General features: G+C 39.1%; 1 protein-coding gene across 1 annotated transcript in view; it reads right to left on the reverse strand.

Annotated features, from left to right (window-relative positions):
* Positions 1 to 27009, reverse strand: part of LOC145990994 (uncharacterized) — a 124415-nt gene that overhangs the window by 32103 nt on the left and 65303 nt on the right. The window contains exon 2 of the mRNA XM_083126639.1: positions 9116 to 9240. Within this exon, the coding sequence (XP_082982765.1) occupies positions 9116 to 9240 (125 nt within the window). The remainder of the gene's footprint in view (positions 1 to 9115; positions 9241 to 27009) is intronic.

The following is a 27009-nucleotide window of genomic DNA, read 5'->3' on the forward strand; positions in this document are numbered from 1 at the left end:
ACATGGAAATTACGCTTTCTTTGCTCAAAATAAATAAATTACTGACATATTTTAAAGTTGTGACGTCACATAAAAATATGGATCATATCAATGCTACGAAAAATGCTACGGAAACAGGATCGATCCTATCCTTGAGAAATGCCATGAAATATGCCCTGGCATCTGAAATGCCATAAGATTTCTCCCTTTACACGGTAGCATTTTGGTCATGGCACAAATGTTAAGAAAATTGCTAAGGAAATTGTTTTCGTCTAAAGCGGGCCTTAGTGTACGTACTTTGGGAAAAAGGAAGTACATGGAGGTTGCCACTTTGCTATCAGTATTAAGCGTACCGTTACAACTAAAGTGACTAGACTTCCGAAGAAAATTACTCACTCGATGTTTACAGAGAAGAGATATTCAAGCGATGCAAGGATTTATGTTGACGTTTTACAGAAGAGGAAAAGTAAACGGATGTTGAAGAGAGCAAATATAATGGAATATCTTCAGTGACGTGAACAGAACAGTCGAATAGAGAAGGGGGTTATAACTCGCACCAACCCCTCCCTGTCACGCTTCTAAATATCTTAGGGAACTGATGTCTATCCCTGGAATCTCTGGAGCAAGGTCGCGCATAACGGTAGAGAAGGTAGAAATTGAATGGGCAGAGTGAAGCAGTAAACACTCCTGCAAACGGCTGGTAGCTGTTAACTTTTCTCCCTCCACACAATCCCGTTCCATCTAACGGGCTGAGCCCTCTCGAGTCACTACATGCGCAGAGACTTGTTTCCGCTCGTTTGCTCCAGAGATGAACGGGACAGAGTATAGAAGATATTTCCTGTCAAAGTATTCATTGGGGATTTTCTAAGGTAGCTGTACAATTGTGATTACCTAAGACGACAACAACGGAAATTCTTGTGTTCAGACGAATTGTCATTCATATGGTCTTGTTGCCATGCAGTGTGCGCATGCGCAGTGTGTGTTCGAGTTGACGTACAGGTGATGTACATCTCGTCATTTACGTGTAAATTTGTGTGGAACCCTTCATTATATTTAGTGTTATTTACATTTTTCGTGTTATTAAAGTTTAAGTTAATCTACATATATGTTTCATTGTGCCGGAGTGAATGAATACACGAGACAACACACACAAGGAACTAGGAAGCTTTTCACCTTGCATGCAGCATGCTAAACGCTCTCGTCATGTTGGTTGCCTAACTGTAAGGGGCTAATAGTCGATTCGGGCCAACTGAACCAACTTCTGCTCGTGAGTGTAGATCGAACCTTCAAACACTCTGGTAAGTATGCGAATTTAAAACAAAAAACGGGTCTCTCGGCAAAGATAGACTTCTTCTATCCACGCCCCTTGCGCCGTCTCTCTTAAAATTCAACCCTCAAGAAGAAATCGCAAGGTACAATCCCTCTTACCTCCTACACAAGGGAGTTCCTCCCTTCCCTCATAAGAAATGAACAGCACTTGCGGTCAGGAGGAGACTATTGTGGCCTTTCATATTTGATGCGATCCTGTCTCCCTTCCGGTAACAGCTTCGTATCGCCGTAATCTGGCTTCCCCTACGACCTGACATGCGGTTTTTTATTCGACCGAGACGAGACGGTACAAATTGCGTTGTCTGCTTCCATCCCTTTTGTCTTTCCCTGCTTCCTACTTCTTTTTTGTCTAGTTTGATTCCTAACTGCACGTCCGACGAGAAAAGATATGACAGCCTGGAGTGATTTTCTCCAATTCGTTTTCCCCATTTCTTCCTAGGTTGCAGTCTTTTCGCAGAAAATGTTCAGAAAGAAGCGGCCATAGTAAATGAAGACAAATCATTGCTGTAGATCTACAGACGAATCTTAAAATTTTTCCCCTTTTTTAGTTCCATCACTTATTTACCTCCTAGTAAACGTTTCAATCATGGCCATTGTAGTATACTGGTATACTGTATGGTTCATTCAAGGAGGCTTGGGTTAGAGATTATAAATGGTACTTTTAGACTAATTTAATTTTAAGGATTAGAGAAGGCAAAGAACGAACTGACATTTATTCTTCAGATGCTACTAAATTTGATAATTTCAAAAATCACTCTAACTGGTGAAAAGATTAATCATAATCCTCTTGTATGAATGTTGTGTCTGTTCCCATTATCCTGTGAAACCATTAAAAGAGTAAATAAATGTGCTTTGTAATATACCGCCATGAAATATTGATGTTTCTCAAATGAACAAGATGTCGAATCCTACGCATGCTGTGGCACAGCACCAATTATAAAACGGAATAGGTGTGCTATAGTCGTCTATTCTATCTCTCTGCGTGTCCGCGTCTATTTCCTTCTTCTTTCTATATTTTCTATCGCTTTTCTTCTATTTTCTCCTTTTCAACTTCAGTTGGCTGTATATTTCTCTCTCAGTTTGCTCTTTCTTTCTTTCTTTCTTCTTTCTCCCCCATCCCTTCTTCCCTCCATCTGTATGCGTGTTTCTATTCGTTTCTTCCCTCTATTTATCTTTCTGTCTACTTGTTTATCTTTTATTTACACCTGTTTAATTTGTATCGCTTGTTATGTTCCCTCTTTTCACTGTTGGACTCTTCCTTTTCACTTTCCGCTCTATCTCTCTCTCTCTGTCTTTTGTGTGTGTACTTGTGTGCCTATTTCCTTCTTCCTATGTTTCTTTGTCTACTTGTTTATCTTCTATTTACGTTTCCTTCCCAATTACTATCCCCTATTTGCCAATTATCTCTGATTGACTCTCCCATTGTAACGCTCATTCCCTCTTTCCATTGCGTGCCTATTTCTATTTTTCATCCATCTACGTCTCCTTTTCAATTTTTATCCCCTGCCTATTTCTTTCTCTCTTATTCATCTTCTTTTCTTCTCTCTATCTCTCTCATTCTCTCTCTGTGTATATGTGTGTATTTCATTTCCTTCTTTTTTTCTATGGCTCTCTATTTGTTTTTCACCTTCTTCATTTGCATTCCCTGTCTACTTCCCTCTCAATGTCATGTTGACTTTCCCTTGCTTTCGCTTTCTTTCTCTCTCTCTCTCTCTCTCTCTCCATGCCGCAAAGAGGGAACACGACACTTGGACGTTTGGCTTTGATTTTATTTTTGTATATATCACTGCTTTTATGTCACTTTTGGCTAATTGCGACGATGAGGATGAGTGATGACATTGAAGACAAACTCACAAAGACCACCCATACTCAGGTGGGGATTCGCAACCGGGACCCCTGGCGTCGTAGCGCGCTTTGCTGAGGCTTTACCCTATCCACCATATTCGCCAGACCTGTCCCAAATTTACTGTCCGACACCTTTTCCGGTCTCTGGACGAATAAATATTCCAAAACAGATAATCTGTGAATACTTCATTTATTTTTATTAACAGTATTTATTTTGCGGCATAAATGATATTTTGGGCGGTGGCAGTTGTCAATTGTTCTGAAGTTTTCTTTTTTTGTTTGAGGTAAGAGATTTTCCCATATTCTCTAAAACCCGAGGGCGTAAAGCAGAAATTCAATCAAGAAATCTAAAAAAAAACGAAAGAACTTTTTGGGGAACCCTGTAACTTTCAAGACTAGAGACGAGACCGAGACTGACGTTTATAAATCGAGACGTGACTTGGACTTCCACGTCTCGTCTCGTCTCGTCTCGTCTCGCTTTGCTATTTACCTAGCTAAACCGTAGGTGTGTAGTTACTTCTCCCGAACCACGTGCCTTTTGTTTACATCGACTATATTCTTACAATGATCGAAGAATAGGCAAAAGTCTGAGATTTTCTTGAAGTAGATTTCGGCGGAGTCAGCCTTCTTTGACTGACGCGTACCTCTCCCGCGGGTGTCTTCGACGTTGCCGTTTCCTGGTTCAATGCCTGATTCATTCCATCTCCGCCTCCCCCGCGCTCTCACGGGACGGCGCGAGAACAAATTACTCGCCTTTGTTCCTCCCTCCCCCTCCTCCTCTGGTCTGGAATTGATCTACGCTTCCCGCATCGTCGCGCGTGCTGGATGACTGACGAACCAATCAGACCGGCTACTTTATCGGATGAATCGAGCCTCGAATCGACTACACGAAGATGGGCACACGTTTCTTTCCTTGAGGTGTTTGTTTGTGTTCGCCCTGAAGTTTGGGAACGCTTGTGACGCTACAATATACGAGGGTTGTTTCAAAAGTTCTTGGATCTGGGTGTAAGGCGCGACCTTTCAGGAAGGCACACAACTTTCAACCTGGAAGCTGCAGGTAGTCGAGACACTGCACTCATGACCTGTTTAATCCTTTGTGCGGTTTACGCTTGTTTGAGTTTCATTTCAGTTCGCTTCTAAGTCCACTTTGTGCACAGAGAGGCTACGCTTTCATTGTCCCTTAATCTATTCGATCCAAGTATCCTTATCGTCGCGGTCAGCCAAAAGTAGCAGCAAGGAAAGGTAAAATAAAGCAAAGTGCAGTAAACCCTCGTTAATCCGGACTCCGATAAGCCGGACATCGCTTAATCCGGACAGGAAAAAAAAACAGAAGGCTTTAAATGTGGCTAGAAGTCAACAAGGGAACTTCCCAAAGAAAAGGCAGTCACCCACTGATGAAATTCTGTTTCCCGTAGACTTTGTACTGTAGTGTATTTAGGCCTATGGCCTTTAAATACACCATAATAAAGTGTTTTGTTGCTATAAACGGAGTTTTAATGCACTTTCTACAGTTCTTTTGGGTTATTTCAGTTAATCCGGACTTTCGTTAAACCAAATAGAATATTTAACAGGGCCTGTCAATTTTAGATTCCGTGAAAATGATTGAAGACAAAACAGTCAATCATGCATCGGTGTAGTGTGGGTTATCTATGGAGCAGAGTGCTGACTGGCGGTGTCCTTTTTCTGTTCATCACGTTAAGTAACTTTTTATATCGACTGTACGTGCGAGTCAACACTTGCATATCATGTTTGGCATAATATCACACGAATGTTGCTTCAAGGGCGCAATGACATTTCTTATGCTGCAATGTCCGAGGGTCGTTCCAAAAACCTTGACCTTGCTTGCTCTTTCTAACCCTTAAAATATAAAATTCGTAACCTTATATGTACACGCATATGAAGTTAAAATGGACTCTTCAATTTATAGAGTGGACGTAATTGGTTAAGAAATAAAATAAGCATCTCAAAATTACCAATCCTTAAATTCCTTCCTTAGCAAGTTACATCCTTACAGGTTATGCAAACCCATATGCATCAGCATGATTTCGGTTATTTATCAACCAGTGTACAGATTAAAGGCATGATTTTTCTACTGACCAACTACCAGAACCTTTTACACAATGTACACATGATTCGAAACTTTCGTATCACTTAAATAGCAATGCGACTTTAGTCTGAGATAGACCAATCGGAACCGGGGCTACAGTAGAAACTGGAATCCGAACCAGCGTGCAATGTACCAACACCGGGGCTCGAACATGGGACACTCTGATTACAAGGAGACACTACGCCATCTATGAGGGATAGGTCACAGGTTCGTGCCGCAGCATCGTGAGGACGGAGCTACTTGAAAATAACAGTAGCGGATTTCAGTCTTGAAAACCAAAATACAGTGTCTATGGGATTCCATGCGCTGATCACACGTCAGGCAAATAAAACCTTACACAACTGGCAAGTCTTGCCCTTCAAAAGGTTGTTGAGCTAAGGATTTTATTTGTTTTGCACGGTGCTTCAAGAGTGTAACTTCAAGTTACATGTGGGGTTGATTCGCCGAACGAGTTGCAGTGATAGATTTAGTATCTGTGCCGTCCTTATCACACAGTTATGGCCAGTTTGCGAAATACCCTTTTTTCATTTGAGTTGTAGGGTTGAAATTTATCTGTGTGTGTATGTACAATACAGTACATATACATATACAGATTCGAGTTGTCATAAACCTTCGGATGCATTACAGATAAGGGATTCAGTTATGGCTCATTTTGAGTAGAAGAGAGACGTGAAGTAACGTTGACAGAAACTCAAATATGCAAAAAAAATGAAAATTCCAACCTCCGTAATTCGATAACTATGTTTTTTTTTTATTTGGCATCCCTTTTCTGCCACTTTAAGCTAATCGCGAAGATGGGAATGAATAATGATAATGTAAGTGAAGAGGCACTCGTAAAGAAAAACTCATGCCAAGGACTGAACTCAAATGACGAGTCTTTGGTTCGATTACCTGTAAACACACGTTGTATGCCTGTTTGGATCCAAGATTGAACTGTAGGTCCAATGCCTATTAGCCTGTCTGACAATAAAGTGAAGGTAAAACAAAGTTTCACAACGGGTATTTCGCAAATCGTTCACAGCCACCTCAGCGGTGTTCTGCAACCTTAGTTCAATTCGAATAGGCCAAGAATATTTTTTCTTTCCCTTCGTTTTGATGTAATATATATCGAAATATATTTTTACTAACTATTGATCAGATAGCGCATTCCCATGTATCAAAATAGTGTTAGGTTTTCGAATTTTGATTTTAAAATATTGGGTGCGTCAGCACTTAGGCTATTTTGCACCCGTCACATTATATGGGGTCCAGCCCTTACCGTTAAAGAGCAACTCTAACGTTGCATAATTAAATCTTAAAATTTTCTGACTTCTGTTAAAAGCTGAGGCTGTAAAGTGGCACTCAGCACACATAGGGAAAAAATACAGGACAACACACACAAAATTATACTGGCCATAGTGCCAGTCGCCAGAGCCTTGTTCGTCTGCAAAATGCAGTCCAGGGTGTACTAGGTGAAAAATCACCCCTTACATCACAAATAGTATTAGGTATGTGCACATATATTTATTACTTTAATCAAAATATGAAATTTAATATGGACTTACAATTGTGAAAATTGACAATTTTCATTAAGCAAGTACCTCACCAAGCTAAATAAAATGCATTAGGCTTATACGACATACATTGTGATACAAAATTGAAACACAAAATATGCTTTATTTCTTACAAGAAATGTATTACCAAACTTCCTTATAATTGCTGGAACGTGAATCGCCTACTGTTGTTCTTAAAGATAAGATTTGTATTGACTGGAACTGAGTTCAATATCACATGCAATGGATTTCAAGATATCGCCGCGAAAGCTTGAGCTTACATTCTCTATTGTTGACAAGAATCTTATAATAACAGCTGCATTGTCTATTGTCAAGATTTAACATACAAAAGAGTACAAAACGAACAGAATACAGATGAACTGAAAAACTTTGGCACTTAACACAATAAGGCATGGATTCCCAAGCTTTTTCGTTTAACGGCTCCCTTAGTGTTATCTAACACATGCAACGCAGTTAGTGTGGTTAGGTTGCTTGCTTTAAGTTAAAAAAATAAACACATATTTTAAATTCAGAAGTGTCATTTCAGTGAAAAAATTAGAACATTTCGGTGCTCACACTTTGGGAACCACTGCAATAAAGGGTATACAATAGAGGTACACAATACAGGGTGTATCATAATAAGTAATAGCGCAAACTGACACAGTTGAAAGTACACGATAATAGAAGCACCTTGTTGACTAGACATATATTCAAACGACAATAAGCTTAACTATTGTAAAATGTTTTGTTGGTAAGAACAGAGAGATAATCCAGATGTGAATTATCGGGGACATTTATGAGGGGAAGAAGCCGGAAAAATTCCAACCAATTCCGGGAATCGAACCCGGATCTCCCGCGTGGTTGTCACACGCTCTACCAACCAACCAGACCACCGCAGCTCCTTGGATGAGTTCCATACTTTGATTATTTTAATTTATTTTAATATATTTTCTTGTTTTTATGGATTTTCTTCACACTTAAAATGTCTCACCTCGTTGACCAGACAATTATTCCGTAACAAAGGAACAAAAAAATGCTCCCAGAATTTGATAAAAATCGAATGACTAGAAAGTGATATTGTTCTATTGCTTTCGTAAATACTATATTTATGTAGATCTCTAGTACATAATAGTAGTAGTGGTATTAGTAGTAATTCAGCTATTAATTAATTATAAGTATTATTCATTAATTGTGATGATTATTATTTAATTAAAGTATAATAAAACAATGGTAATGTGAATTTGGAGAAAGTTTTAGAAATAACCCCCCCCCCTTGATAAAATCCTGCGTACGCTACTGACGGTGCCATTTTCACTACGCAGTACAGAACAACTGACGTGACTCCCACAGTACGATTAGACTGTGTACTGATTGTATCCATCGTGTTTGATTACAACGTCACCTCTCGGCCATGTTCTGTTTCGTAAACAAAGAGCAAACCTCGGAGCGCGGAAGGAGTAAAGCACTCGGTGTTTACAAAATGCAATCAGTGACGTCTTTGCACACACACATTTGCACACATTTGCACACATTACCAACTAGGACGACGTTTACAAAAAATGAAGTCAGTGTTGGCTTGTAACCACCCACACATTCGCAATTATCTCGAAAACGGCTCGTTTGCAGACCAATGATTACTCAGACTTTCTTTCTTCTATTATAGTGTACTTTCAACTGTGTCAGTTTGCGTTATTACTTATGATACACCCTATATATGTCGGCGAATGATCCAAAATATGGAAATTATACGTAAAAATAACTAAAATATGTGCTCAAAGCTAGAATATGTAAAATAAAAGTAGCACTTTTCTAGCTTACATATCACGATTCGTAAAGATAATCCAAAATAACATTGATTTTAGCATCATATGTATTTGCATGCAAATCCGTTCTCTGCTTTACATGCGAACTACCATGTTTGTGAGCCGCAAACGAAGCTCTACGACTACTCTAAATTAATCCTGTGTGTCAAATATGGAGTGAAGTCCGTAATTCATTCCAAACTCTTATTATACAGTTACGAAGCTTGCGTTACAAAAGTGATGTTTATTTGAAGATGTTTAGGGTACGCGAATATTGCTTGAAATGTTGGGAACAGAAATACTGCTGCACAGGAGCTGGTTTGCGGCAAGAAAGTTCCTGGAATTAATTAGTTTAATTTTTCCCTCTCCTATGCGTTAACGGTTGAGCAACTTCATCACCTACGGAACTTGATAGAAACCAGTAAATTACATCCGAGTAACGATATTACCCATTTTGCTTTTCTTTTTAAGGAAAGGAAACTTCAGGTAAAGTGGAGCAGGCAAAGTTTTAATGAACAAACCTTTCCTGGAACTGACTCGCAGCTATCCTGGAGACCTTCTCCACTTCGCTCAGCCCCTTGCACATCCCGCAGTCCTCTGGGGGTCGGAACATTCTCACCAACTGCTCAGGCATGTTCACCGTACACTGCAAAGAGGAAAACACGTGTTTAAGCACCAATACTTCCTACAGCACAGTCTTTCATAATTAGCACATCTAAGGTTGTGAGAAAATCGATTTTTGAATATCGAACTTCGATATCGAGTATCGAAAATATCAACGTCGATATCTACATTACCGACAATATCGATACAGAATTCTGAATTGTAATTTTTTTAACTAGAAAAACACACAATTGTGTTGCTCGTTGAATAAACGGCAGTATGTAGTTCTAAATCAGCAACTTCCTTCTCAAGGAACTAAAAACATCATGCTGTCGTCATGTATATAAGTTATAAGATAATTTCGCTGTCTGTATTATCGATATTGATATATCGAGGTCGACATTTCTGCTGCATTGTCAACAACGGTAATATAATAACTTACGCGGGTTCGATTTCACATAAAATAACAATTTAATCCATAACTCAAAATATTTCATCACTAACTCCATGCTTGACAACGAGAAACAACAAAACAATTGAATACCTACAGTACATACAAAGATATTATAACATATTAGATGTTTCACAATCTATCTACTTCAAGCTTTACGATATCGACGTTCCGATATTTCAACATTATCGGCTCTATATCGATTTATCGAAATATCGCAGGGCCCTTCCTTCACCGTGTTTACTAGCTCACAATTGAATCAAATTCCCAACTAATTTTCGGTCAATTCGAGTCAACCAATATTGAGAAGAAGAAATCCATTTCCTCGTAGCTATTGTTTAAATATGGATTCAGAGGGTTGTTACGAGTAACACTACAGACAATGAATTTCATTAATAAAGCTCTCGTTTTAAAATAATGTTTGCTCTGTTCTTGAAATATAATGTATTGTTAAAATTTAGATTGAAAGACATATCCCGAGAAGTGACACAGAAACTTAGAAGCGAAGAGGGTAGAATAATATACAAAAATTGCCTTATCTTGAAACAGTGTCAGATTGGTTACCGCTCTGAGATATCTCAACATCAGATATCTCGATCGATCTGTCTGTTAATGGGAGTCAAAAAATGACAACAATGGTAATTATAAGAAACTTTCCTTTAACTAGCAGGCTTGATTGCTTCATTGATTTCGCTTGCTTTACTTCGCCTTTCTGCCACTTTTGGCCAATCGCGTATATGATGATGAGCTATGATATGATGAAGGGACACTCACAGAGAACACCCACGCCGAGGCGTGTATTCGAACCCGGAACTTGGGTGTGTAAGGGGTATCCCTTTCTCAAGGCATCCAAATGTCAACCTCGCTTCCACGTAGTACATCCTGGACTGCACTTTGCCGACTAACGAATATGAGACATTGTTGTGTGCTGTCCAAGTGTGTTTGTGATTCTCCCTTCATCTATTTAATCTTATCACCATTCAACCTCATCTTCGCAATTAGTCAAAAATGGCAGAAAGCGAAGTAAAATAAATCAAATCCTACATTGAAATAAATCGAACCCGGAACCCCAGGCGTCGTAGCGCTCTGTCCTAACCACTCCGTCACGAAGGTAGAGATAGCCAATAAGAGTGTGTGTGTGTATATTTCTTTGTTGTGGGTAAAATTCAGACAAGAACAATTTTTTAATTGTACACTGATTATATTGATTTGGGTATTTAGACAGCCATAAACGTTGCAAAGATGAAAGTTTCTATCATGAATTCGGAATGAAAGGTAATGAATTATAATTATACTCATTATCAAATCGTTTAAGCTCTACAAGAAACAATGTAGTGTACTGATTAGTATACCGGGTGTCCGAGAAGTCTTTGTATGAAAACAAAAATGAACTGTATCCGCTATATGCAACATAGACATGAAAAAATGGTACCAAAATGTTAGGAAACTATTCAAGTTTTATTGGCAATAGGAAAGAAATCAATAAATCTCCACGTGAGCACCCTTGGTAGCACGGAGTACATCTAGTCGAAATTCAACTTTTCGCCATGCATTAGCCAACATCAAAGGAGGGATTGATGTGATGACTTGGGTTATCCGTTGTTGCAGAGTTGCAAGATCGGATGCAGGAGTTCTGTAGACGTTGTCTTTCACATAACTCCATAGAAAAAATCTAAAGGGGTTATGTCTGGAGATCATTCAGGCCACGCCGTCGGTCCATCTCGACCAATCCATTTTCCAGGAAATGTCTGTTCAAGGTAGGAACGAACCTCCAGACTCCAATGTGGCGGTGCACCGTCTTGTTGAAAGATAACATCTGGGTGGTATTCTAGCAATTGAGGAACAGCAAACAATTGCAACATGTCGAGATACACTCCAGATGTTACGGTGTCCTCACAGAAAAAGAATGGTTCGATTATTCTGTCATGCAGCAGCGCGCACCAAACGTTCACCTTCGGGTTGCCCATGGTCGACTTCCTCACCTCATGAGGGGGCTCTTTACCCCAGATACGCACGATGTTTGAAACTGTCTCTGCACTGTTTTTTGTGACCTGAACCACAGAACACACTCAGCCTTTTTCTGATTTGTGTACATTTCCGGTTTGCTGGACACTGGCACTGCTACACTACTGCAACGGTACAGAAATCTGAAACAAAAAAAACTTGAATAGTTTCCGAACATTTTGGTACTATTTTTTCATGTCTATGTTGCATATAGCGGATATAGTTAATTTTTGTTTTCATACAAACACTTCTCGGACACCCGGTACATTGAACAATCGCAGTTACGTAGGATATTCGGGCCTTTAAGGGTTCGTAGGGTTGAAACGAGGCTTCGAACAGCAATACTTTATTGAGAAAAATAGTTTGCCCTTAATGACATTTATAAGTTGTGAAAACTTGTACAGTGAGAGGTTGCGTCATGTTGTCTCGAATTTTAGGTTTTTAGGCTATTTTTGCCCTTGCAGTTAAACAAAAACTAATAAATGTGTTTAGATTCAATGGAATTTGGATTTATAAACATTTGCAATTTTTCACATTTACGGGAAAACATTCACTCATAATTCCCAGAATTCAAGGAATTCCAGATGACTAGCCACCCTGGAATGGTGTAGCAAATTATACCTACGTAATTTATTTTTCATAGGAACAAGTAACATTTGCTGACAGCACAAGATAATTTTGAAAATGATGTGTACAAATGAAAATTTAGTTAGAATATTATTATTTGGTTGTTACATAATACCTATTAAAATCTCTTACTGTTCTCTTGAAATTTTGTATTTAACGATTTAACTTTCAGGAATTTTGAAACATTATTTTCCGAGCCTAAATTAAGATTTTTTAGAACCTAAAAATCATATCTATTTATGAAACCAGGACGGATGCTTATAAATCGAGACGAGAACGAGACAGTCATTTACAACTCAAGACAATACCGAGAGTATCCGAGGCCTCATATCGATACAATCAGCAAAACAGAGAATGATACACCCTGCACAGACGCTGCTGTAACCTGTAACGTTCACATGTACCGCCGCCACAGCGAAACTTTGCGAAGAGGGAGTCTATATAACGGAAGTCTTTCGTTACACAAATCAGAGTTCTGGAAACTTAATAAGCAGGGGGTTCGGTAGCACCTCGCCAAGAACATTATTCAGGTCACGGGTTCTCCTGGTCGGAACCTGCGTAGTGACCAAGTTTCGACTGGTGCCCTCATCTCGGGACTCCGGCGGAATACGTATGAGAGAGTCATCGATCGCCTCTCCTCGCAGCCGGTGGGGAAGTGAACTTGGATGCTTCCTTCAAGAGATAGAGAGGAGGAGGGGCTTCTAACAAGAGCGATGCCGGTGGACGATCTTCTTTTATTGCACGTGGATTCGTCTTCTTGCGATGGAGAGCCTTGGTGCATTTTGAATGCTCCGCTTGGTTCGCTGGGAGAACTGGATTTAACTGATTGTCCTCTCTTATCCTCAACTCCTTGATTTCTTGTTCTGTTCCCCCTCTTCTTATGCTTTCATCTTTTCTTGTTTACTTATAGAGATTCTACTGTACATTGCCTTTTGGACATTTTAAGTCGTCTTGCAACCACTTTAAGTTAATCGCAACGTTGATGATGAGTTGATTGATTTATTTCGCTTCGTTTTTCTGTCACTTTTGGCTAAACGAGTGGTGATATGATGAAATTAATGATGAGCCGCTCACAAAGAACACCATGGCCAGGGAGGATATACTTGATCTGCCCACACTTCCTAGACAGCGGTGTCGGTCACTCAAGACCGCGCCGTGGTTAGCACATCGCGCTGCGACGCCAAGGGTCCCGGGTTCGAATCCCGCTCGGGCTTGGTTGTTTGTGAATGTCCTTTCATACAGTTTCATCACTCATCCACATCTTCGCAAATTAGCCAAGAGGCACAAAACGCGAAGTAAAATAAACGAAATCAATCAATCAATCAATCAAGACCGCCCCTAAAATCGTTCATCATAATCTTCCCAACCCAAAATAGTTTGGATGAATACGTAATAATTTATGTCTGTTTGAATGAAATACCATGTTAAACTGTCCATATTTTATAATTATTCGATTTTCGAAAAAAAAAACGTAAAGCTAGCACATTGATTGGTTAAATGTAGTAAATTTAATTATGTAAATATGCATATAAATTGTGTTTGTGAGTGTGTTTAACTTAAATTGTTACACAACTTAAGATGAAGATAGAAAATTCAACCTTGGCAAACAAAATAACACGCTCCAGCCGTACGACCGATTCAATTATTGTTTCACGAGACATTACAGAAATCTAGCTAGAAATTCTTACGCCCAGGGAGATAATGTTGGAGGGAAGGGCACAGGGGACGAGGTGCTCCAACCACCTCTCACCTCGCACTCAAATACACCTTCTCTTCCAGAGTAGTTCCCGTAGCCTGCAGTTCTTGTTTGCAGTTTTAGCTGGGACCTCATTATCCTTGATAATAATAAATGATATACATGACATAGAATTTAAAATTATAAAATACAAGAATAACATAAAAGAAAAATCATAAAAATATGAATAAGATATAATATAATAGAGTAAAAGAAGAAAGAAAGAGAGAATATACTTATATGTTTTAAAGTCCTTAGACCACGAATTTTCTGAAACCAGCAGATTAAATTGTGTACAATACAATTATTGATGTAGATATGAATTTCACAATGTACATTGAGTAAGAAGTTTTTATGTGAGAATCGGTTTTAGATGAAGCGAGATTATATTAGTGAGACAGTCCTTAGACCAGTTGTTACCAAAATAAAAGGGGAATCTTTTTAATAGCAGGACATCCGAAAAATGGATGTTCCTTAGTTTTATTTCTTCTTACCGCAGAATTGGAACTGGAGCTAGGTCTTGGCATCTTCTTCTTTGTCTTGTATCAGAGATAAGATGATCCCAGTTACTTTCTTCTCATCTTGGGTAAAATCCTTGGTCACTCTCCACGTTCAATGGGTATTCAGTCCTACTCAGTATCTTCTTATGGCTTCCTCTTCTTTTACTAAATATACTCACTCAACACTACATCCTTTGTGTGATGTATCCTTATAAGTTCAGATAGGATTACATCTCATTTTGCACTATCACAGGTTTCCGACAAGTTTTACTTGTCCTCCAAAGCCAGGGAGATTAGGATCATGAGTGTCTCCCACGATCCCTTAGAGATGTAATATAATACCGTCTTCTCTTTATGGACGTTGGACCTTCTTCATAAAACTTCAGTTCCTCTTCTTTCTCTTTTATATCACTCACACCACCAATCACTTCACTACATCTTGTTGGTTTTGGTCTCGAGCTTCGCCTAACGCAGGTATCCTCCATGTCTGGTGTTGAGGCCTCAGGTGGAGCAAGAGTCCTCGGGTTGGAACTATAAAGTTCATACTCACTCTTGGAGATTAATTCAGCAAGTCTATTGACGGTTTCAAAGACTCTTAAATCTCCCATGTTTTCCTACCACACGGCGTTTTGTAGTGTTTTCCGAAGTTTGACAATATTCTCACTCGTATGCTGCTTACAATTCATGAGTGTGTGTTCCGGCGTATCACTTATTCCATACATCTCACACGTGTCCACGTCTCGCAGATTAAACCTCTTAAGATACATTCCATACGGACCATGTCCAGTAATGTAATGCACAAGTCCACTCTTAGGCTGAAAGCATTTCCAATTGACTCTCCAATTAACATTTGGTAAGTATTCCTTAGCACGAGCTGCGGTTGAGGACCGTGTCCACTCTTCCTGCCATCTGTTCCATACGCATCTATCAATTCCCTCCTTAGTGTTTACCATTAGTCCCAGCACTTCTTGTACTCGATCAAGTCTGCTTTTCTTCAGTCAGTATCTGGCTGAGGATCGGATTACTTCTAAGTCCAAAGGTAGTACTCCAGCTAGTACTATCAGCGCATTAGTCGAGGTTGTTTTAAATGCACCTAGCATTCGTAATAATACGTTCCTTTGTGCAGTTCTCAGCTGGTTCCTAATATGGACTTGTCCCACGATATCAGCCCATACGGACGCGGCATAACATATTTTTGAGATGAAAATAGCTTGATAGTATAAGATTGAAACCTTGAATGGGATCTTCATAGCATCGTTTCCCATGCTGAGCACGTGATGTAATGCGGTTTTAGCCTTTGCTGCCACACCCGTAATATGTGTTCTGAACTTCATTCCTGTATCTATTTCTACACCTAGATACTTAATCTTCATTGAGCTTCTAATATTTGAGTTGTTGTATTTCACAATTGGGTTCCTTAGAAGTTTACCCTTTAGTAGTATATGGTAACTCTTATTCCTAGCAATCTTCATTTTCGACTCTTGAGCCCAATTTCTCACAATGATCGGTGCCTGAGTAGCTTTCCTTTCCAGATCTGACCTGTTGTTGGCATCCACCAATATAAGTATATCATCTGCATACGCGGTAACTTGTAACACAGTCTTTCCTTCTCAAGTTTCCTAAGGAGCGGCTCAATGGCGATATTCCACAATAGGGGTCCCAGGACAGAGCCCTGGGGACACCCTTTGTTTAGACTCATAGAGAACTCTTCTTTTCCATATTTATAACATGCCGTCCTATTATTGAGGTAATTCTTAATAATGTTATAGAGCGATCTAGGTGTCCGCAGATCCACCCAGGGAGATAATATAATACTGTGATGACTATCGGGAATATCGCTTATGTCTTGTACTGTAGGCATAGTATAAAACTTCACACTCACCTCAGTAAGGCGCCAAACACGCATTCTCGCAAGAATTGGTTACCCCGCAATTAAATGCTCAATCCCCATAATGAAAGACCCAGCTAGAGTTGCATACTCCCCCCCCCCCCCCAAAGTTTAATTCAGAATCTCCCCAAAACCCACTTGTTAATTAAGGCCTAATATGTTACAGTTGATATTTATCCAACCCCCTTTCGATAATACCCTTAAACACTTTCATTTCTTCATCTAATGGTGCATTTAAGGCGTACAATTTTTACATATATTTTAGAAAAGTATATAAATGTTGAATTTTATATGATTTAAAGGTAAAAACTACCCCCCAAAAAAATTTCGGTGGCGTAACCTCTGCCATAATCGCAACTGTGGGCACCCATGCTCACAAAGAACACCATTCCCAGGGAGGATCTAATGAAACATGACAGGACAGAATTCGAATTTGCGATCTTGATTTCGTACTGCGTTACGACAAATCTTGAGAAAGGTTGCGCATGCGCCACGGTCGTCCCCTTGACCTCTCTGCCACGTGGCAGTGGCGCATAAAATGGCAAACCACAGCAGAATAAATGTTTTGCGTGATATCCAAACGAAAAAGTTTATTGCAGCCATTGCTCTGCACTGAAACAAAAAACAGTCACGGATTGTCGTGTGACAAAAGGTGCTCACATGAGGTTGCATTTTTACAGACTCGCATTTTTAAAAACTCATGTCGTTAGTCTGTCACCCATGTATGTTTTTTTTCGTTTGTTCGTTTGTTTTGTTCCATAGGCCTGCAGCGCTCATAAACAAAGATAAGAAACTTCCAAACTCCGACGAACATTTTAATACAAATTGTATGTGTGGGTTATTTATAAATATGTTTATTTGTTTGTTCGCATGCAGGGTTGCCCAAAACGGTAACCGAAAGCATTTAGTAGTGACTAGTTTGGGTACCTCTTCGAGGGGTGTTTTGTTCGCTAGAATACTTCTAATTCACCATTTAGGTCATTTTCGCCTATTTTTTTAGTTCATGGTACGCTCCTGCCATAACCACAAAACCCGCGATAGCTGTATTGTCCATCTTTACACAAGTTAAATCATCACCAAATTATTACAATACAAGAGAAGAAACACTGAACTACTCTAAAGCACTGCACAACCCTACACTGCGGTCCTGCACTCCAGTGTTGTTGCGGGCGTATTTTGCAGAAGTAGTTTCGAATTGGAAACGGTGCACTAAATGACGAGCAACATGCGCCGGCTCATGTTGCGCGTCATGAGTCTGGAACTTGTCAGAATGGAAACGTAGCTTTACCCGTACCGTGAATTTTCCCAGACAACTACAACGAGGTGTTGTTTCTTCTAGAAAGGTCAATGTCGATTACTATTAAGTTCAAATACAAATAATTCAAAATGTAGAAGTTTAAACAGTCCTTCTTCTAACTAGATGTGCGTTGAATGAATTAATCAATCAAAATTTTGGGGAGCGTCGGCGCATATAGCCAATTTGCACCCTTCTAAATTTACGAGGAAAAATAGTCTCATCTAAAAATGTATACCTTATTTAAGAAGGTGGCGTAAAGAGCCCCTTAATGAAATGGCAGTTTCGCACCAGTTGAGTATTTATTTGAATATCGTCGGAATGGGAACTGCTATAAAAAAAACAACAAAAAAGTTGAACAAGAGAGTATGAATTTCTCCCCATGTTTCAAGTGGAACCGTTTTCTAAAGTTTATTATTAAGCTAGATACGATGTTTGAAAAATATGATGAAATAAGAATTTTTCAATTCTCGTGTATTCCTTATGGAGAAACGGCTAATCAAATGGAAGTTTCGACTTTTCCGCCTGCCAATCAAATCTTTAACCTGTCCTCTTTCCGTTCATGTGTTTTTCTGCCTCACCCGACGTTTGATATTCCAAACAGAACAAGTAAAATAATACTCCCATAACCGTAATGCTAAGTTTTTCCTTCTCCTACGACCATCCAGCACACAGACATCTCTTTCCACAGCTCACCGCGAGGAAAGGTCGGTGGGGGAGGCGCAGTTTAGGGTCCTTGCGTCTGGTTGGACACAAACTGTTCCTCCTGAAGTGTAAGTACGTACCCGCTCTTCTCAAACAGCTAAAAATATTTGTTGATGCTATGTCACCATCTCCGAACATAGAGGATAATCAGTTGGAAAGGTTAAAAGTTTCTTTGAAGAAAAGAAAATCAGCACATTCGATAAGAATATGCCAAACAGTTAAAATAACATTACATCCCTTGCACCCACCAACTGACCATGAGTGAGACATTAAAATTTCCAATTGTAATTTCAGTTCTAAAATATAATTAAAGCGGTTAATTCTGCTTTTATTCTTGAACATTCGCATCTGAATTTTGGTTACTTAGTTTAAACCCACTTTATGCACAGATAGGCTAATCGGGGCTCGACCCCTACAGTTTAAAGTGGAATCCAAACCACCGGGTATCGAACTCTGTACTCCCTGATTGATTACAAAACGACTACGTTACCACTAGCCTATTTGCGAGAACGTTTGTATCTTTACGCAAACATAACAGGTTCTAGTCGCCAGAGCCCCGCTATCATTTGCGGTTGTGCTTCCAGGATGCTGCACAAGGAAGAGATATTGGCATTTTAACACCTCTATGAAAGAAAGCTTCCCTTCTTTCTAGCACCGTAACATAAATTGTTTAAGTCCTTGATGAACTTCCAAGATGTTACGAACCTCTCAGACATTGACATTTACGGTGAAAGGGTGAAGACAGAGCATAATGCATTATTACTCTAATGAATTCATTTCCCACCGTCCTCATGAATGATGCCTGCGAGGTTCTCTTTAAAAATTTCAATGTTCCACCAACCGGGCAGAGAAAACAGCCCCATTTCATTGAAGCGTCCATAAATCTCGTGGTCTACCGTCAAATTCCTTCGGGACGGTCTCCTGTCGACGCCGTCCAGAAATGAAATCCTTCCGCCAAAGAGAAAGGAGAGGGAATTGCGGTTCCGCCGGCGAGACCGCATCGTCTAACTTCAACTACTCTCGCGAGAGGGCAGGCTTGTCGATCTGACAAATGAACAACTGGGGGATTCCTGAGGTTTAAAATGCTTGTTAATGGATGGCCCCCTGGGACAAGGAGGGTTCATTCGAATTTCTGAACGGCAGGAGCAGGAGGAAACTGTTGGGAAACCGTTGTTCCTTGTTTGGGAAACCGACCTTGGGGTCGCCATGGTCCAGCTGCAAGGAGAACAATGGCGTGAGTTAATTGATGCATCGTTGACGACAAGTGTTTCTCTATTAAATATAACCAAACCAGGGGCCAGCAGTGTCTGTAATCATAATCACTCTTGCCTGCTTGCACCAATGTTGCACAGATCCGGCACTTTGAAAATCCAACGGCCAGGGTAACCTAGGGATACCAGATCGTTATAAGGGTAATGTAGGACATAATGTCCCAAAATGTAGGACTTTGAGTCAAAATGTAGGACACAAAACATTCACAATACATAATACACATTTCCAGAACATGTTAGAAAGTAATTTGAAAATTACAATTTTCAGATTTGCAAAAAAATGAATCCTTAAATGTAAAATTTCCAAAATTGTATTTAATTATACACAATACACTTCTTAGTACTTGTTTTAATTGATACTTCTCAGAGAAGCCAATTTTTATTAAAGTTTCAGATTTAATCAAAATATATATATGAGACACTGAACAGTCAAACTCTGTGAAATTATACTGCACTCCAGTACCAAACTTTCTACAGACTTTTTGGGAAAAAATATATTTTTCTCTTGACTTCGTTATGCTGCTGGTAATAAAAGTATTCTCTCATTATGACCTTGAATGGTAAATAAATATTCAGCGATTACCATAACTTGAAATGGTTCCAGAAGTTTCATCTATGATAGTTTTTAATTAAATAGCTTTGTTCTATATACCACCTGCATTAAGAATAGGAAACATCTTGTTCCATCAGTATAAACCCCAAGGCAAGAAATTCCACTTAGAAACTGAGCAGTGACATCATCAGAATGTGGTCACTAAACTTTGCTCATTAATTGCTTCCTTTTTTGTTCTACGAGAAACTTTTATGTTCTTTTTGAGTAATGGCTGAACCAAAATAAATTCCACTATTGAGTTTGGGAGCGCAGTCCATAGAATTCACTTGCATAATTTCGCTTTGTTCAACTGAAACACGTATTTTCATAATTAATATTATGTAACGCTCAAAATGTAGGACATTTATGATATTTTTCAAATTCCTCCCGGACGCCGGATATAAGGCTAAAATGTAGGACATGTCCGGGAAAAACCGGATGTCTGGTAACTCTAGGGTAACCCTCTGGTCAGGATAATTTTCCATTGCATCAATTTGAAAGGCATTGCAGATCGCGCGAGTCACGAAACCCAGGCATTACTCTACGATAATAGCTAGCCTCAAAGTAAGTGCCTAAACGTCATATAGATGGAAGCACGCGATTGGTTACCTGTTTCGAGAAGGCTTGGTTCTACTACTGGTGTGGCTGAATGACAGAAAAAAGCGAAAGGATAGAGGTAACGGTACATTGGTATTTCCGTAAATACAGACAAGCGACTGACACAAGAAAATTTTAAGCACGTGATAAAGATGGGGGAAAATATTGACGTGAATAAATTTTGATGTATTACTGCAGTTTGCACTCATAGTAAATAGTTTTACATTGATGTTTTTAGTAGATTTCGATGCATACATCTATCTCCACGTAGTATTCACGACCGTTTTATGGGTAGGACTGTTCTACTTTCTCCTGTTACTGGGTGTACGTTTATGTTTATCGTTCTCCATCCCATGCTTCTGACGACCGGTTTTTCTCCCCAGTTGGGCAGGAGGAGCAAAGTAAGTATATAATATAGTTGAGAAAGTAGCGCAGTCTTCCCTCCCGAAGCTGAAAAAAGAGGGTCGTGGGCGGTCCCAACCCTGACGTCACTCACAGGACAGGGGTGACTCTGTCACTGACCTTTCCGCTTGTTATAGGATCTGCATTTGTGCGAGAGAGTGTGAAAGTGCCTTGTTTTTCCTTTTTCTGTAGCTTGTGTGATAGTGGAGAATTTTTTTTTGCAACAACAATAACATTTAAGGAAGATGCCGTGCAATTGTGCTGTTGCTTTGTGCCCGAACAACGCAAGAAATACTGTAGGTGTAAGCTACTTTTCGTTCCCAAAGGATCCGATTACGTGCAAGATATGGGTTTCAAAGTGTAAGAGGTTAGATCCTGTTAACGCCAAAGCAGCGACAGTGTGCTCATCGCATTTTCTGGATGCTGATTACGAACGGAACTTAAAAGCAGAACTGCTGAGCATTGCCTGTAGACCACAACTTAATAAAAACGCTGTACCAAGTTTAAATTTGCCTGGTTGTGTGGTGAATTGTAGTAGTGTGCAACAGCCAAATGACATAATTGATCGAAGTGGACGTGCCAATAAACGTCAGATTAGAAAGCGAGCATTGGAAAAACTTGAAGAGTTGTCTCCTCGCAAAAGAATTTGCATGGCACATAATTCAGAGACTTTGAGTACTGGAAATATATCCAATCTGCAACAAGATAGTGAGTTCGAAACGCTGACAAAGAAATTAAAATGTGCTGAAGAACAAATAAAGAAACTGCAGACACTACATGATGAAAGTGCTAAGAAAGTAAACAAAGTAAAGAAACAATGCAATCGTTTATTACATAAAGTGAAGAATTTACAAATTAGCAATAAAAGTTTGAGGCAACAGTTAGTAAAACTTCACAAATCAAAGCAATCTGCTTTCAATGTGTCTAAGAAAGTAAGGGAAATTCTTCGACCAGTGTTTTCCTCCAACCAAATCGAATGTCTTCTTAGCCACAAAAGCAGACCGAAACTGTGGTCGAGAAGTGATATTGTAAGTGCATTAGCACTTAGGCATGTGTCAAGAAAAGCTTACACCTACATGAGGAAAAATATGAAAATCCCTCTTCCAAGCATTTCCACTTTGCGTCACTGGACAAAAAGTTTCAAGTGTAGACCAGGCCTTCTGAAAAGTGTTATTGATGTTATGAAGAGTTATGGAGAATCACTTCAACCACACCAAAAGTGCTGCGTATTATGCTTCAACGAAATGAATATATACTCCAAAGTTGCGTACGATGCTGAGAGTGACACTGTCATGGGACCGTTCAAGAATGCACAGGTAAATAATTTATTACTTTACTTACAAGTAGACTAAATATATGCTTACAGGCCGAAACCAAGTGTTAGGTAATAATCAAAATCTAATTATTGATAACAACTCGTTTGAAACAGTTTCCAAATTCAAATACTTAGGAGTCATATTAACAAATGAAAATTATATTAAAGAGGAAATAAAAAGTAGGCTTAATTCAGGAAATGCATGTTACTTCTCTCTTCATAAACTTTTGTCTTCTCGTTTAATATCTAAGAAATTAAAAGTTAAAATATACAAAACCGTAATTTTGCCTGTAGTATTATATGGGTGTGAAACTTGGTCCCTTACATTGAAAGAGGAACATAAATTGAGAGTATTTGAAATAGGATCCTTAGGAAAATATTTGGACCTAAAAGGGATGAGGAGACAGGTGAGTGGAGAATGTTACATAATTTAGAACTACATAATTTGTATTCATGTCCAGATATTATTAGAATAATTAAATCAAGAAGACTTAGGTGGGCAGGCCATGTGGCACGAATGGGAGAGGAAAGAGGAGTTTACAGGATTCTTGTTGGGAAACCTGATGGTAAGAGACCAGTAGGAAGGCCAAGACGAAGATGGAGGGACAACGTCGAGATGGACTTAAGGGAAATCGGTAGGGATGGAAAAGAGTATATAGATCTTGCTCAAGATAGGGACAGATGGAAGGCCTGTGTTGCTGCAGCCATGAATCTTCGGGTTTAAGAAAGCTAGAGAGTTAGTTAGTTAGTTAGTACTTACAAGTAGAATTAACAAATTATTTATATAATGTTAGAACGTAACAGAAGTCAAATTCTAGCATAACGAATGAGCAAGTAATCATTTTCATTCATTCATCATTGAGAGCCTTTCCGATGGCGCAGTTCTGGAGTCACCTTTCAATCAAGTGGTCCCTGGTTTGATTCCCGGTGGAGGCACATAGTGGTTAGGATCCAACTTTAAACTGTAGGTCCAGTCCCGATTAGCCTTACTGTGCATAAAGTGGACTTAAAACACCAAATCAATCCAAATCATTCATCATTGACTGCGGAGTTTTTCCGCTGCAACCTTCATCTTTTTCTATCTTGCGTTAGCATGTGCGCGCGTGTGTATTCTTACTGTGTTGGAAATGTGAAAAGATATAAGGTAAAATATGAATAAAATTGCTAGGGTGTGTTCACCAAAACTCAGCGTTAATTTTTTGACTGAAGTTTTTCTAATAGAAGTAAACTACTTTAAAGTCCTTAAAAAAGTGTTACATAGCATAATTAAGAATGAAAAATACATATTAAAATTTGGAAAGACACATCTCGATAGACTGTGTTATCAGGATGAAGTACTAAATTTATTAGTAGTTCATAATGAGATTATTATCAAGTATTAATACCGTAATTATTGCTCGAAACTCAACATTTTAATGACAAGATTTTAGAAAGGGTTTTTTTTTTTTTTACAGGTCATTCTGGTTCGCGGGTTGTACGCCCCATGGAAACAAACTGTATACTACAACTTCGACACACAAATGACTAAGGAGATCTTATATTTAGTAATATCAGCAGTGCAAAGTGCGGGCTATGAAGTTGTTGCGTGTGTTTCCGACTTGGGAGGTGAAAATATAAGGGTTTGGCGAGAATTAGGTGTCGCTTCGAGTCATCCTTCGTTTGTGAATCCGAATGATAAGGGACGGAACATTTGGGTATTTGCAGATACTCCACACATGCTTAAATTGCTAAGAAACCATTTTATTGATAAAGGTTTAGTCTTGCCATCGCAGAATGTCGTAACAAAAAAAGTCATACAGTCAGTGTTAGATAAAAATGAAAGTGAACTTCATTTGCCTTTATCGATAACGGATGCACACATTTGCGTATCAGGTCGCAAGAGACAAAGAGTATTCTATGCCGCTCAGTTATTTTCTAGGAGGACAAGCAGTGCTATATGTTATTTATTCCCAAATGAAGTTGAAAGTGCAGAATTTTTCGCATTAATTAACAACTGGTTTGACATAATGAATTCATATGTTAAAGAGAATTTTGATGTTAAATTAAAAAGTGCTTTTGGAGTGCATCTTGGACATCAAACCAAGGTGTTAAATGAAATGAAGCAGGTCATCGAAAGTGTTCGCGTGAAAGGACATGGAAAATTGTTGCCTTTTCAGCAAGGAATGATACAATCTATCAACGCATTATTTGGGCTCTATCAGGATATGAAACAGAAACACAATATGAATTTTTTACTGACTGCAAGGTTGAATCAGGATGTAATTGAAAATCTTTTCTCGCGTCTTCGTGGCATGGGAGGTTTCTATGATCACCCTCTCCCTACAGAATTTAAAAACCGACTTAGGCTGCTGTTGTTAGGAGTGAATATAGGACAACTTCCCCTAAAAATGCCAACCAGGGATCAGTGCGAGAATGATGAATTACACAGTAGGACATACAATAGTGTTTTTAGTACGATGGTGTCTGACCTTTTACCTGACAAAGAGGAAGGCGAATCAAAGACGAAGGATAACACCGATGGCAGCGAACTCCAGTTTCCAACAGAGTGCAGTGACAACGAAGCCCACGACTGTTCCAAGGAAGGTTTATATTATATCGCAGGTTTCATTGCGCAAAAGTGTCGGCATTTAGATAAAGATTTGGGTTCTCGTACGGACAGTCTTCCTCCCGTTCGTCAAAAAGAGAAAAAATGGGTTGACATAGTGTCGCGTGGTGGACTGTATAAACCTACTGAAGAATTTTTCCAAATCATTGAACAAATGGAAAATGCATTTTGTTTATACAATCCTCCTGGTGATTTAAGCAGGGAATGTGGAGTAATGAAAGCAATGAGGAAATTATTACTTTTCAGGTTTGCTATGGTAAAGAAGGAAATTATAGATTTATTTGTCAAAACTCGGACATACATTCGTATCAGGCATTTAAATTCGAAAATTAAACACAATCGAAGTCTGCTCAAGAAAGGTAAAAAATGGTTGTTATCTAATTAATGCCAACCTGTAGTCAGGCATGACTAACTTTGGAGCGGGAACTTGTGATCTAATTTACATTAATGTATATTTGACTTTGAGAACAATGAGAAACAAGTACTCAATATTTTGTGTGTGTTGACGCTTCACGGGATATAAAAAGCCATCTATCCAGACTCTGAAATGAAGCGTGAACAGAGTGTGAAGTGAAATAACAATAGTGTTTGGATTATTTATGTTTGCTACATGTGCGCAGTGCAGTGTGTGTGCTTTTTGTGTATTTCCTGGCGTTTTGTTAATGCTTCTTTCCTGGACATGGTAAGTCACATTTATCAATTAATTTTAACTTGTGCATGGTAGTATATTTTCTTTCATTTGTATTTACATTTTGGTACTTTGATATTGTAATGTCTCGGCCCCAGTGATTTATTCACTAACTTCGCCCTAACACTCCACACAGTTTTTTTTAAAAAGGACAACTTTGTGGTTATTTTGGCTCTAAGTATACCTTTTCACCCCCATAAACACGAACTTACACCCCTAAAAGAGAAAATTCTGAATAGACCTCTGCTCCACCCCCGAGCCGGCTTTCCCGCTTTTCATTACATGTTAATTATATTGATAGTTAACCTTCGGCGACACAGTTTACTAGATATAGTCTGCTCTATACATATACATTTACTTACACACACACGCTAGAACATTCAATCGATTTTTAAGACAAATTTATTTCCAAAAACACGGAAGAAGTATATATGAATTCCTATGACGTTGCTTGTGCTCGTCTTCGACATGTCCTGTGTCTGACGTCATCCGTGGAGGTTTACGAATGGTTCCGAACTTTTCCGAACGCCAGACTGCACCTCCCTGGTTGAGAGGAGGAGGGCGAGGAAACTAAACAGTGCGTATTTAACCCGCGATCGGTCGCGCTCACCAGTGTTGCCACATGAAGGGAAATTTCCCTTTTGCAGGGAAATTCGGACCGAAATTTTAGCCAAAAGGGAAAAGGGAATCTCGATGAAAAATACCACAATTTCAGGGAAATTTGCTTAGGTGAAGGGAAAAATTGGTCCAAAAAGGGAAATTTTGCCCTTTGGAAAGGGAAATTGTGCCCTCATATTGTGGCAACACTGGCGCTCACCCTTGCTTTTCAGGCATATTTCACCGTATTTTAATTTTCTTTAATTTATTTTTTGTACTTGTAATGATCTGTTTATTATAATCCTTCTCATTCATTACATTTTTGTTTCAAAATGTTTATTTGTTTTCAAACAGCGTAGTATATACATCGTCAAAGCCAACAAGTCTCCCATTAACAAAAAGCGCATGTTCCTCTGAGGTAGTTCCATCTGATCTCCAGAAATATGATATGATATAAAATCACTGAGACACTTTCGAATTTTCTATTCACGAGAAGAACATATAGGTACGAAAACTCACTAGAAACAGAATAGCGGTTGCG

This window comes from Lepisma saccharinum, chromosome 8, assembly GCF_977018435.1.
Source record: "Lepisma saccharinum chromosome 8, izLepSacc3.1, whole genome shotgun sequence".
Taxonomy (NCBI): Eukaryota; Metazoa; Arthropoda; class Insecta; order Zygentoma; family Lepismatidae; genus Lepisma; species Lepisma saccharinum.